Raw genomic sequence first — 13,574 nt, 5'->3', positions numbered from 1 at the left:
TGTTGAATCTTGACTTTTTCAGTATAAACCAGGAAATATTTATTGTTTCACTAAGGGGTTTGTATCTCCTTTGTTTTGAGAAACAATGACAGCTTTCAAGGATAGAGACCCTTTTTACCCACTTCCATATGCAAGTATCCTGATGAGGCGTGGTCCATAGGTAGAGGACACATTGCTATGGAAATTGTTCTATCGGGATGTTCGCGCTGCTCAGTTTTGCTGTAAAATGTACGTTTTCGAGCTGATCGTGGTTTTATGCTTTTCTAGCTAGATTTTTGCCTGATGCGGTCTCACAACAATTTACAAAAAAAAAAAAAAAATGACTAAACCAAGACTTCACACAAATAAAAACATCTTCCTGTTCCAGTACCACATTCTTTCTTTTTCAGTGACTGCGTCTTCCTATGCCGTCCCACCCAATTGCTCCTCTAGTGCTGTTCTCCTCTTCCAGTACCAGCCTCTTCTTCTTCCAGCGCCAACTTCTTAATTTTCCAGCGCCAGCCACTTATTTTTCCAGTGTCAGGCTCTTCCATGTCCAGTACCAGCCTCGTTTTCTTCCAGTGCTAACGCCTTTCACCTCCGCTGCTGAAATATACACAATGGACCACCAAACCTGTGCAATGAATGACGGGTTGTTTTTGCATGTATGTGTGAAAGGTTCAAGTGTGTCTCTAAGTTGTGTATGTGGCTATAGTGTGTGTGTATGTGTGTGTGTAGTATATACCTTTGTAGTATCTGTATGGATTGTTTATATGTGCTTAGTATTTATGAGTGTGCAGTGTGTGCATCAGTGCGTAGTGCGAATGTGTAATTAGATGATGTGTACATATGTAGGCTACAGTTGGTCAAGTTTCCAGCTCTAACACTTATAATCCGCCGATGCTCGCTGTGCATGAGGTCTGAGCTTAGGTGTGTCAGAGGATGGATTCGACTGATTCATAACATATCAGCGGTTGCTGAAGACTGTTTTTACCTCTCCAATCTGATGTCTCTCGCAAGGTGAATAATAATCGTCTGAAAGTACCATGAATATGATATGTTACTGGGGAGGTCATGGAACTGACTTAAAATCCACAAAGTACAAAACGTATATTAATGATGATGAACATCAACACACTTTGTACATGCTATTTTAATTTACGGTTTCCAATGCGCAGTTGGAATTATGGGTAAACCAGAAGAAAAGAGTATGTAAATGTAGAGAGAACACTGACATACAAGTCACATCATAATCAATGAGGACCTGCGCGGTTTACCTGGGCTGTATGAGAAAAAAATAGTATATCAATTATATATTTATTTGGGAAAAAAGAGGAAACTGGAATAAATCATATTTTATTAACTTGGCTGTCAGAGGAAAGTATTACAGTATAAACCTTAAGATATAATTCATTTACTGCCTAGTTCAACTTAAATGCATCCTTTAGCAATCGCTTCATCCTGCAACATCTGTACATCCTCATAAAAACTAGAACTTGTTTACAAATACAATTAGCTTATCATATTTGCATTCCTAATTACAATGTGGTACTACAACCGGTATGTACACTATTATTAGCGTCATGCAAAATTAATATCATTTCTCACCTCTAAGATAACATATCTAATGTTAAAAATGCATAAACACAAATTAACATTCGTGAATCACTAGATATTCTAATCAGAATTTTTTGTAATATATAGATTATCCACACAGAGATAATGCTTTCTTTTTATTACCTTTAGAGAACTAATTTCAGACAGAAATGTTCGTTTTTATTAAGTTTTCAATCCCTTTGCATCAGTGAGAATATGGATTAGTAGATTTCACTTATTACAGTTACCTTTTCATACTGAAGAGAATTACACATGCAAAAATAAAAACTGACTATAACAATAATATTGTTTTCATTAATTTTGCATCGGAGAGATTACAATAATGATAACTTATTGTTATCAGTTTCCCTACTACCTTCGAATGAAATGCAAATGCCATAAGAAGCATGATGTTTGATTATTCATAACCTTTATCATCAGCAATATATACTGGTACATTTTTAGATTACTTTTATCAGACACTTTCCTTTCTATTAATAACCACTACTTTGGCATTACACATGACATTCTGTGTGAGGTATATTTCGCCATCCTCACCTGAACTTCAGTGCATGACTAGACATAATACAGAAAAGCAAAAATAAAATCTATGCTTTTAGTCGACATCACTTTCAGTGCTAATTTATTTTTTGTTTAGAGCAAGAGAAAGCAGCTAAAAATGAAATTGTGCAGCAGGTTAGCGCATGCGTGAAGAACAGGACTACCTGTGCATAGAATATCATTGGACACGAAGAAAGTAAAACCGTTTTTAGTTAGCCATGATTCCATACTTCTACCGTGACCACCCAGTATGAATTTCATAAAATGTAACTGTTCTTCAAAGAGAATAATAATAAAGTAGGTGACTATCGTATGACTCTTATGCCAGGATACAGGCTGCTTTGCCTACAGTCTTAGTAACAAAGTGACATTGTTTCAGTTATAAAAGAGACTTAACTATGATTTAGTGACATACATGAACATCATCGCATTTCTTCCCTTCAAATATTATACAGCTCTAAATAAGGATAAGGCACAGGTATGACACACAGCCATAATCATGTTACATCGAACCCATTCAGTGTTTCTTTCTTCAAACCCTGCAAAGTAAATAAAGAGGCCTCATGAGTGTTGGGCCTCAAGGAAAAGACTGTCAAGTGTCGTAGAAAAAGAGTTTACAGTACAAAGCTCATCATTTTAACCCTACTTAAATACACCAAATATTTAGAGCAAGTAAGTATAGGTCTCAGTATAGCTAAGGAACGGCTGGATAATTTCTTTACACATGGAAACATACAGCATAAATAGTTAATGCATAAAGGGAAGATGTTTGTAACGTTAATTCCAAGGTTCATTCGTCATAAAGAGATCACGATACAAAACACATTTCCTCCTTCCTGAACACAGCTTCTCATCGAGCAATTACACAGCTGAATAATTCTCCTGGCATGCGGAACCAGAAAGGAAGAAGTAGAAAAAAAAATTACTGTAAAAATGGAGGATGGGAGTAACGTTACTTCCAAGCCATGCTTCATTCGCTGTGTGTGTGTGTGTGTGTGTGTGTGCGTCCTCTGAACTGGTCCACTTTCATCCTCGGGTATTCTGCTAGTAAGGCAAAGTCGGGCTAATTACCATATATATTAACCACACGCTTGTAGGACGAATCATCAGGGCACTAGCGAAACGAGGTGAAGTGGGGGAGTGGAGCCATTTAAAACGAGGGTTGAAGTACTTTAAAGCGAGAGCCGAAATGGTCTGAAATAAGTCGAGGCAATTTGAAACGTACGGTCTGAAAAAGTCGTGGCAATTTGAAACGTACTGTCTGAAATAAGTCGAGGCAATTTGAAACGTGAGTCGAGGCAAATTTGAAACGAAGTGAAACGGATAGTTCAAGCACCTTGGAACAAACTGGAATGTACAGAAGAGGCAATTTAAGGCTCAGTAAATTTAAGAGTGGAAACAATATGAAACAGAGTGACATGGTGATAATATAAAACAACTGAAATGGTGAGTCGAAGTAGTATGAAACGAAGTGAATGGAAAATACAAGCAATATGTAGAGGAGTGAAATGGGGAGTAGAAGCAAAGACAGAAGAACAGTTCGATAGGCTGTACGACAATGAGTCAATGCAATCTTAAACGAAGTAAAATGGAAAGTCATTTGAAAGGACGAGTGGAAACAATACGAGACGAAATGAACTGGAGAATCGAGACAATATTACACGAGTCGAAAGAACATGAAGATATAAAATGTCGAGTCGAAACACTAGAGAGTCGAGGTAATTTCAGATAAAGAGACGTGGGGAATGGAAGCAATACGAAACAAGAGCCGAAGTCATTTGAGACGATGTAAAACTGGATTGAAACGACTGGAGACCAGAATATGAACACTCGCAATGGAGAGGTAACACAGTATGAAGAAGTAAAATGGAGAGTTTGAAAAATTTAAAATGAAGCAAGAAACAGTCTCGAAACAATATATAATATGACGAATGGGAAATGGGAAGCAATTTTTTACAAGCACTCCTGTGTTTCAGTGTGCCGTGGTGTAGCTCTAAGGACTTAGGCAGTCCGGCATTAGCCAATATTAATATCTCCATCTAGTTACCTATCTGTCAACCCACCTATCTATCTGTCTATATGTATGTATTTCTCTGTTTATATATATCATAATCATCATCCGGACCTCCTTTCCCACCCCAGGGCAGGGTGAGGAGTAGCAACGTCCAGACATCCCAAGCCCGCCCAATCAGACTGGCCACACTTCCACTCACTCATCACCCAAGCCCCCAGAATCCTTGCTCCATCTGATACGGCAAAAACTTTCACAACATTCTGCAGCCCCAGACAAACATATATATATATATATATATATATATATAATACCGTATTAATCTGAAAATTATTCATCGATAATACCGGTAGTGTAGCATTATTTCTGAATAAGACTAGTAAGAGAATAATTAATTATTTCCGGACCAGTTGGTTACTGGTAAAATGCATGACTATACAATCCTGGGATCTAATGCAAAAACACAATGAGTTGGTACATACACACAGAACGTGGTTATTAATATCATCATCAATCTTTGGAACAGCGCACCCTCCATGTGCAACCTTACCAGTTTTTGTTGTCTTAATCATTCTTCACTTATTTAACATAGCACCATATACACGATTATTTTCAAGTATTTTGATTCTACTTATTAACGACCATTTTCCCTCATCAAACTACTGTATGCTCACTCCTTTACTCACTTCACCTTATTACTGTCATACTTATTACCTGTAGCTTTTTCTGTCACAAGTAAATTACATCCATTTTTTTATGATACTAAAATTCCTGATAGTTTTGGTAACAAGTTAACATTACATGAAAATAGTTGGGTAAACTTTTACCTTGGCAGCATCACAAAAAGCGCTTTTCGAGGGAAGCAATTTTATTAACTGATCAGTTTTTAAAATTTCCATTTCTATTTTGATTACGATAATCGGTTTGCTATACTTAATCCGTAAATGTTTCGCCTAAATTCTTTCCACTTGACTTTGTTATGACCAAGTCCTGCTAATAGCCACTCGAGTCTAACCTAACGGAACCTAAGTTAACCTAACCAACACCCAAACTAGGGAGACTTGGACCTATGCTGGGTACACTTCAAACTACGTCAGGTTAAATTAGAATGGTCAGGTTAATTGAAAATAAGACTTCTTCGTCACCACGCACGAAAAAAGGGCGATCACTAAGGCAGTGGAACCCTTTGATAACCACGGCAACATCTGCAATATTGTAAGGGGAAAGAAATATCCGTTCAAGAGGGAGGCGAAGAGGCGAACCGGAGTCCCCACCCTCTATTATGCCTGGTCGAGATGAAGACCTACTGCTGTAAAAAAAATTAAAAAAAAAATCGTGTTCCTGCGTAAAATTATGACGCTGTCCCTTCTCGGGCTAGTCCCCACCCCGTGAAGGGCGACCATCGGATGTCTGACCCTGTGCGCAACGTGGCCATGGTGAATGTCGACCAGTATGCAAAATTTCGTGTTTCTGGGTTAAAAGTCATGATTGTGCATGAGAGTTTTGGCTAGAAAAACTAGGGGCCCCACTCCCTTCCCTGCGGGTGGCCTTTTGGGTACTCAGACTGCCCCCAAGAGCTACCAAAGTGAAAATTTTCACGTTTTTAGGTTTAAAAAATTATACTGTATATTTATTCACTGTCACACCTGGCCACCCCCCCCCCTTCCCATGCCAGTGGGTATAGTCATCAGGGCTCTCACCTTGCCTAAAAGGTGGCATGGGTAATTATTTACCTTTGTGCAAAATTACGTGTTCCTGGGCTAAAAATTATGGTCATGCATAATGGCTTGCCAGGAGCTCCAGAGGCCTTCCCTCCCCGTGATGGATGATCCTCAGTGGTTTCACAGTTCCAAAAATGTGGTCGAGGTGAACACATATCAATAAGTAAGAGTCATATTCTTCGGTTAAAAACTTTTTGCTTACTGACTTTTGCCGAGACCACTGGTAGCCACAGGATGGCTGCCCTCTGTGGTCCAACGATACTTATCACTTTGGTCAAGTGAAACTCTATCCATGTGCAAAAATTACTGTGTCAAGGTTAAAGCTGGCCGCGCCTAATGGTTTCTGGAAGGACATCCAGGGACCACTGTCGCCCGCTTGGAAGGTCTCGCGTGCATGAAACCTGGTCTTGGGCGAGGTCTACCATTGTGCAAAATTTCGTATTTATATCATTCTGTCCATAAGTAATGGAACGCTTTCTTGAAGAAAGTACACTAGCTCAGTGAGTGAGTAATATAGTTATAGACAAATATTATAATTGACCGCCACGGTAGGTGCGGCAAAAAGTAACGGGGAAATTAATTGGGGAAAACAGCAGCAGTAGGAAGTATTCTTGATAATGAAAGACATAATTAAAAGAATATGAAAAAATATATGAAGAAGATATTCTATAGAATAGCTTCTGGTTATGCCTCTAAATTAAAAATCTACCGCAACCAGAGCTCCTTCTGAAATCAGGTAGTTCTTCTCAGCATTATAAGATACAGGCAGTCCTCATTATGAGTCAGGGGTGTGTACAAGAATATAGAAACGTTTCATACATTTAGCACTGTGAACTGGAGGAAACTGGCATATCAGCTTCACAAGTTTCAGTGAAACTTTAATAGGCAAACTTTCTTTCCTGTATTGTAAAAAAGGCGACAAATAACGAGGACTTGTTGTATATGGTAGATTGATACGTTAATAATACAGCTGTGCTCGCTAATGCTACAAAGTCCATTGCCAGCTTCCACACAAAACATGACAGTATTTTCCTTACAGCTATTCAGATATATATAGATAACGTACATAACTATATACAAGACTAACATCACGAAGGAATATGAAAAATAAAAACGCGAGGAGATCTATCCACTAGACTTTCGGAGATTTCTAAAAACTTGTCCGTCCTTGCAAACAAGAAAATTTTAAAACATAGGTAATAATAAAATAATAATAATAATAATAATGATAATAATAATTTATTATTATTATTATTATTATTATTATTATGTGGGGGCACTCACCATCCACTCACTCAATGAAGTGCTGCTCTCGGGTGTCTGCCCTTTCCTCTCCTCCAGCCTTCTTTCCTTCCATCCTCTTCTGTCTTTCCTTCATTCTTTCCTCTTCCTTCTGCCTACGGGTGACTTTACACTCCCTCTTCTGTCTTTCTTTCCTTCATTCTTGCCTCTTCCTTCTGCCTGTGGGTGACTACAATGAATGACAAGCCAAATGGTTTCCTGTACACCAGGAAACCATTTGCTACGCTGGATGGTAACCATATAACCAAATTTTGGTGCCCAGTGGTTTAGTGGGTAATTACGGCGCTCCAGTCGGATTGAGCCGGTGAAGGTTTATATCCAAGGAGTGGTTGGGGTTTACTGCACACATAGGATAATGCCACTCAGGGATGAGTGAGGCTGGTCACTTTCATCTTAAGTGTCAGGGCCAAATTTGCCTAGCCCCGGGCTCCTACGCTCCTCATGGGGCAAAGTAGTACCGGATGATGGATGGATTATTATTGTCATTTGTTATTATTATTATTATTATTATTATTATTATTATTATTATTATATCATTATTATAGCAGTCCTTTTAAATTACTGAGTATACAGATGCCCAAGAATATCAGTATCACTTAATGAACTATTGGAAGAAAAAAAACTTTGATAAGGCTTCATGTTAATATACTAAGTATTTGCATATTTGCAAAACTCCTGCGTCTTATAATTAGTTGTCTTTAGTTGGTAACTTCCTCAAGGATTATATAAAATATCACTGCTATCCACAGACCAAAATCTTTATCTACACGAACATCTGAGTAAGACAAGAAGAGTGAGATATTACAAGTAATAAGGCTACGGTGTGTAATTCAATGGCTTTTCAGTTTCTCCATAGTTTACTCAGTACAGTACTAATGAACCTTAACCTAGAGAAACATAATTATAAATAATGTACAAAACTTAGCCAAATAATAGTCCTGCACTGCCACCATCAATTAACCACAAAGTGAATCCTAGCTGTTTGGTGAAATAATAACTGGAGATGGTAAGTATTGCTCTTTAATGTTTTTTCAACTTACGAAAATGGAGAATTATGATAGGTCATTGGTACTCAAATTCCCTGCCTACTGCCCCCCTTCCCCCCCCAAAAAAAAAAAGTACCCTTGGCCTTTTTCCAGTCTAAAGATTACTAACTCCTTTGACTTTCCGGTCTACAAGCAGTGACTCTTTATTGACTTCACCCTAACACACACGTTAAGAATCTGACATTCTTGCACTGAGGGCATGTCTGTCTTTGGCAGGTTTAAGCATCTTTGTGGTTACTTACTCTCCTTTATCGGACTTTCATTACTTTTCAGTGTGCTATACTTATCTATTTACCTATTCGTTTATCGCTGTTTACTTACTGATTTATCAAATTGCTTATTTTCAATTTCGTACACACTAACAATTTTCTGTTCTCCATTTTCATCGATTCTTTTTGCTTGCTGTTTCTACATAATGTTACAGTTTTTGTACATTTATCTTCACCTTTACTTGCATTCTTATTTCATCTGTGCAAAACTAATTTTTTCGTTTCATTAATTCCTGCACAGCCGATGCTGGAATTTTGTATTCCTCGTTTCTGTACATACTACATTTGCATGTTTGTGTACATACTATATTTGCTAACACATTAACTTCAAAACTAATTAATGAACATTAATTTGCCATTTGTATGCACTGACACTACACAAACTGACTTGTTCTTTTCCAATGTCCTGTTTACTACTCTTTGCATTTCTCTTTATACACATATCTCAGAATTATAGACCTACTTGCACTAATAATTCCGAGTGAGACTAAGACCCACATTTTCGTCAGCTTAGGAAGCTCTCTCGCACCTCCTGCGTCCTAATGTTTTTCTTTTATTGAAAATTTTATTCTTTCCTGTAATAGCTATGCAAACTATGCCTATCTTAAAATGGCGTATTTAATATGCAAGGGAAAAATATTATGTACTAAGCAAAACAGTGGCTATGGAGGCGTTAATAAACATCCTTTTCCGACAAGAATGCGGACCTTAGCGTGCCTTCCAAAGCGGCTGCATGCAAGAACCCGTCTTCACAACACTCTTAGACTTGGCTGGCTGGCTCCAGGCGTTGACAGAGAAGCTTCTCAGACACTGCTTTCTAGGGCGGCGTCCATAAGAGGTATTTCGTCAGGCTCCCTTTGCCCGGCTGAGTCTGCATCCGGCGCAATAGTTACATGTTTGCCCGCTTTGTTGGCTTGCTGTGCTTGTCTCTGCTGTGCGGCCGTGCGCGAGTGGTCGATGGTGGCGTAGATGGTGGCATCGTCTGGGGATCGGATGGTTCCATTGGCTCCGCTGCCCCCCGATTTCTTGTTGCCTTTCGGCCTGCTTTTGCCGTTGCTGAAGGTGAGTTCGGCGTATTCCACTTCGTCCTCGTTGGAACCCTAGAGTGTCAGTCAAGAGGTTAGTTGATCAAAGGAAATGGTGTGGAGAATGTACTTGTACTGTATGTGAGCTCAAAGGAAGGATGGAATATATATATATATATATATATATATATATATATATATATATATATATATATATATATACCGTATAGATAGATATAGATAGATTGATAGATAGATGGATAGATAGATAGATATATGGACTGTGTGTGTGTGTGTGTGTGTGTGTGTGTGTGTGTGTGTGTGTGTGTGTGTGTGTGTGTGTGTGTGTGTGCGCGCGCGCGCGCGACAAAATTTCGAAAAAATTCTTTCATCATTACTGTGAATGTTTAATACAAAAAAATGGAAAATTCCAAGGTGCAAGTAATTCATGTTTGTCTGAGTCATGAGTACTGTCTTTTCTTTGATATTTCCATTATATAAAATACTGAATATCAGTTATCATTAAACTCTAAAAATATACACAAAGCGACAGGGCACTGTTTGCTTGTTAGTTTTCTCCACATTTGGGTAATAAGACAAAGTTCATCTCTTATTTAATCTCTTATTTGCTAAATGTCTAATATGAACTAGTGTAATCTGAATGATGAACAACCGCAAATATATCCGAAAGAATATGCTCCATGTTCAGATCACATCACGAAGTGGTACCGTACATAAGATATTCTTAGATACTTGAAATATAATCTGGTTATTAAGAATAACGGATTTAAAGAAGAGCAGCAAACCTGGTAGTCATACGTTTGTGGGGAGACTTTTATATCATGGCTTTCTGTTATTATTGGAACTGATTTTCATTTTACCACTTTTTGTATATACAGCACATTCCATAAACTAGTATATATATAAATATATATATATATATATATATATATATATATATATATATATATATATATATATATATATATATATATATATATACACCTGTATACTAAAAAGTTATATAAAAGTGATTGCGGTAATTCATGCTTCCTTATTGTTAAGGATATACGCATATTCATGGATTATATGCTTCTTATTTAATCGCCTTATAGTGTACACAGTTTGACAACTCAGTGTTGCATTACTTAGCTTATACTATCACATTACGTAGCTTTATTTGGTTGTCAAATATTTCCTTGATAATATACATCGAAGGAAATAGTACTTTCACCATTATAAACTGTGGCAGAGATAGTCTACTAATGAGAACTGGTGCTAGGTGGGCGCACCCCTTTTCCCATCACTTAATGTTGTGCTGCCGTCATTTTCCTTCACGTCTGTCATTGTCGTTTTCTGTTTGTCCTCCTGTCTTCCTATTTCTCTCACGTTCTCTGTCACTATTTATTACTCTTTTTTTCCCACTTCAGGTAGCAGTACACTGAGTGACAAGCCAAATGGTTTCCTGTAATTCAGGAAACAATTTTACAACGCTGGGTGATAACCGTATAGCCAAATAACGGGGTGACGTGGAACATAATACGGTACCCCTATTAACTAGATGGAAAGGCGAAAGTGCAGCGTCCACCATGGAACCATACCTCCACACTAGTCCCGGCGCCTTGGTGGGGTAAGGAGCTGTCAGCTGCATGGGAACATTGGTCCACTGCACGGGACAGCCCTGCAGTGGAGGGTGCTTGCCTATGGTTGATGGGTCTGTTCGATCAGACAGACTGGGGCAGCACAAAAACAACAACAAGAACTTACGAAAACTCTGGATAAGGGGCATCTGTTGTTCAAGAAGGAGCTTAGTGATTGCAGTGAACATGTTAAATAAGTACACTCTTGAAATAGTTATTTGAATCCTTAAGATAAAGTGACCTGGAATTTGACTAAAAAAGGGCGGTGTAACAGTAATGGCGGTTATCTTCATTGTAGGGACAAACTTCCTGACATTCTTTGCTAAGGCCAGTCCGTCCTTAATAACCCTTTTAGGGACGCTGAAAATGATTTTACTTAGATTACCAGAAAACTGCTTTATTAAATTAAGTGATACTTCAATATGCGAAAGGGGAAAACTGTTTCCATTAACCTCCGAATGAACTAATATTTCTCGTGTAAATAAAATAACGTGAACTTCGTAGGAACAAATGCAGTGCTTTCACGGCAGCGAAAGGTCTAAGAAATTTTTATTTGTATTTATCAGTGGTTCCCAAACTGTTTCATTTTGTGACTCCCCCGGAATACATACGATAACATCCGAACCCCTCCCCCCCCCGCCCTCACTTAAAACGTCAACACCCGTGTCCCCCTCCCCATTCGGTATAGTGGCATATGTTGCTTCCACCTGCATCTTCATTTTGTAGGAGCAAACAACGCAACAATACTCAACTAAGTATGGTGATCATAGAATTACAATTAGAGTGAATTTGAAATAAAATGACCTGAAAACTTAGTGGTGCAACTGAAAAATGCAATTTTCATACCAATAAGGGTACTTAAGACGCAGGAAATGTACGTAGATCATCGTCCATGCAGAACCAATTATGTTTGTTTGTTTTTTTCAGTGTGATGCTTAACAGGCTTGAAAAGACTGTTTTGCAGAGAAAGGTACACAAGACTGTAAGAAACACTTAGACAGCCAATTTGCTGACATTGTGGTTGTGTCCCATTTTTACATTAAACCCCATCTAGCTCATCTTCACGAAAGTGTTTATGGCAAACGAATTGCTTCATCGTTTGAGGAACTGATTTTGTGTTGTCTCTAGGTATTCTCAGCACAAGATGGTTGACAGAGATTCCTCACAAATATTGCCTCTGGAAATTGATTACAAAATTTTATCACCACTGACTTCAGATACTTAAGATTATCCCCTCCCCCTCCCCCCCCCTTAAAAATGCACCATGGTCCCCGTATGGGAACCATTCGCCCACACCACATCATGGGAACGTTTGTGCTGCTGAGAATAATAAGACATGTACAAAAATACTAAATATGGAAGCTTCAGAGCCCTTTGGCTAATGCCCATGATGTGTTGTGGTGTGGGAAAGTGATTTGGTGTCGTGTGGTGTGGGAAAGTGATATGGTGTGGTGTGGTGTGGGAAGTTAGTGGCATGTTGTAGCTTTTCGTTAGGCAGCTAAAGTCTACGGGAGTGAAGTACATCACGTCCAAGAACTGCCAGTGAGAGACAGATGGACAGGCGCCTCCTAGAAATGCTGCTGCCTCTAAAGTTGTAATGTATCACTCTATCACACTAATCAAGCACCTGTTGCATTATGGCCTATGTTAGGCATGTAAGAGCTAATAACACTATCACACGGGATCTCTGACGACTACGGTATCTTCAACTAAGCAGTTGTAAATTGCACACTGCAGTGAACGTAATTATTAAGCTGTGTCAAGCCAATCGTCACTGATATATACCGGGCAACTTCCCGCTAAAATTCACAGTCATGCGTATAATTCATATTATATATATATATATATATATATATATATATATATATATATATATATATATATATATATATATATATATATATATATATGTATATATATATATTAGTAGTCATGAATATTCATTGATTTATTCAATCACGAAGGTTGCAATCGCTCATGTTGTAAACAGTGGTGTAAACAGCTGTAACTGATGAATTTATGAAATGTTCACAGCAACTAACAAGCAATTCATTGTTATTACTCGTCTCTGCAAATATGCAACACTGGTGCAAAAAGAATCTAATGGTACAGCTGATACGAGCAAATATTTACGTCTAATCCCAGGTGTACTTCCATTCTACTCTGCAAGTAAACAGTGTCAGTTGCCCTCATCTCTTGCACCCCGACAGTCTCGCCACGCACTCCACACCCCCTCACCCAGACTTATGCAGGGCCAGGATTTACAAACACACTTGTGATCAGATCCCTCACATACAGTTGCGGACATTAACATCGCTCCACAGTTTAGTCTGTTAGTTCTGAAAATCTTGCACAATACTGTAGGGAACAAAAACTGGTTTCCGAAGATTAGTGGTGTGATTAAAAAGTTTTAACAAAGGTCTC

At 38.4% G+C, this 13,574-nt stretch overlaps 1 protein-coding gene across 1 annotated transcript in view; it reads right to left on the bottom strand.

Annotated features, from left to right (window-relative positions):
- Nucleotides 1–9,288: 9,288 nt before the first annotated feature.
- The window catches only part of LOC145398803 (adhesion molecule nephrin-like), a gene marked incomplete at its 5' end in the record, with an annotated part of 88,394 nt that continues 84,108 nt past the window's right edge, over nt 9,289–13,574 (bottom strand). The window contains one exon of the mRNA XM_080271611.1: nt 9,289–9,585. Coding sequence (XP_080127737.1) covers nt 9,289–9,585 — 297 coding nt within the window. The remainder of the gene's footprint in view (nt 9,586–13,574) is intronic.

This window comes from Coenobita brevimanus, chromosome 46 (assembly GCF_032717465.1).
Source record: "Coenobita brevimanus isolate Jiangsu-jjx chromosome 46, ASM3271746v2, whole genome shotgun sequence".
In the NCBI taxonomy this organism is placed as follows: Eukaryota; Metazoa; Arthropoda; class Malacostraca; order Decapoda; family Coenobitidae; genus Coenobita; species Coenobita brevimanus.
Note: the sequence above shows the minus strand (reverse complement) of the source record. Positions and strands in the feature narration are given on the sequence as shown.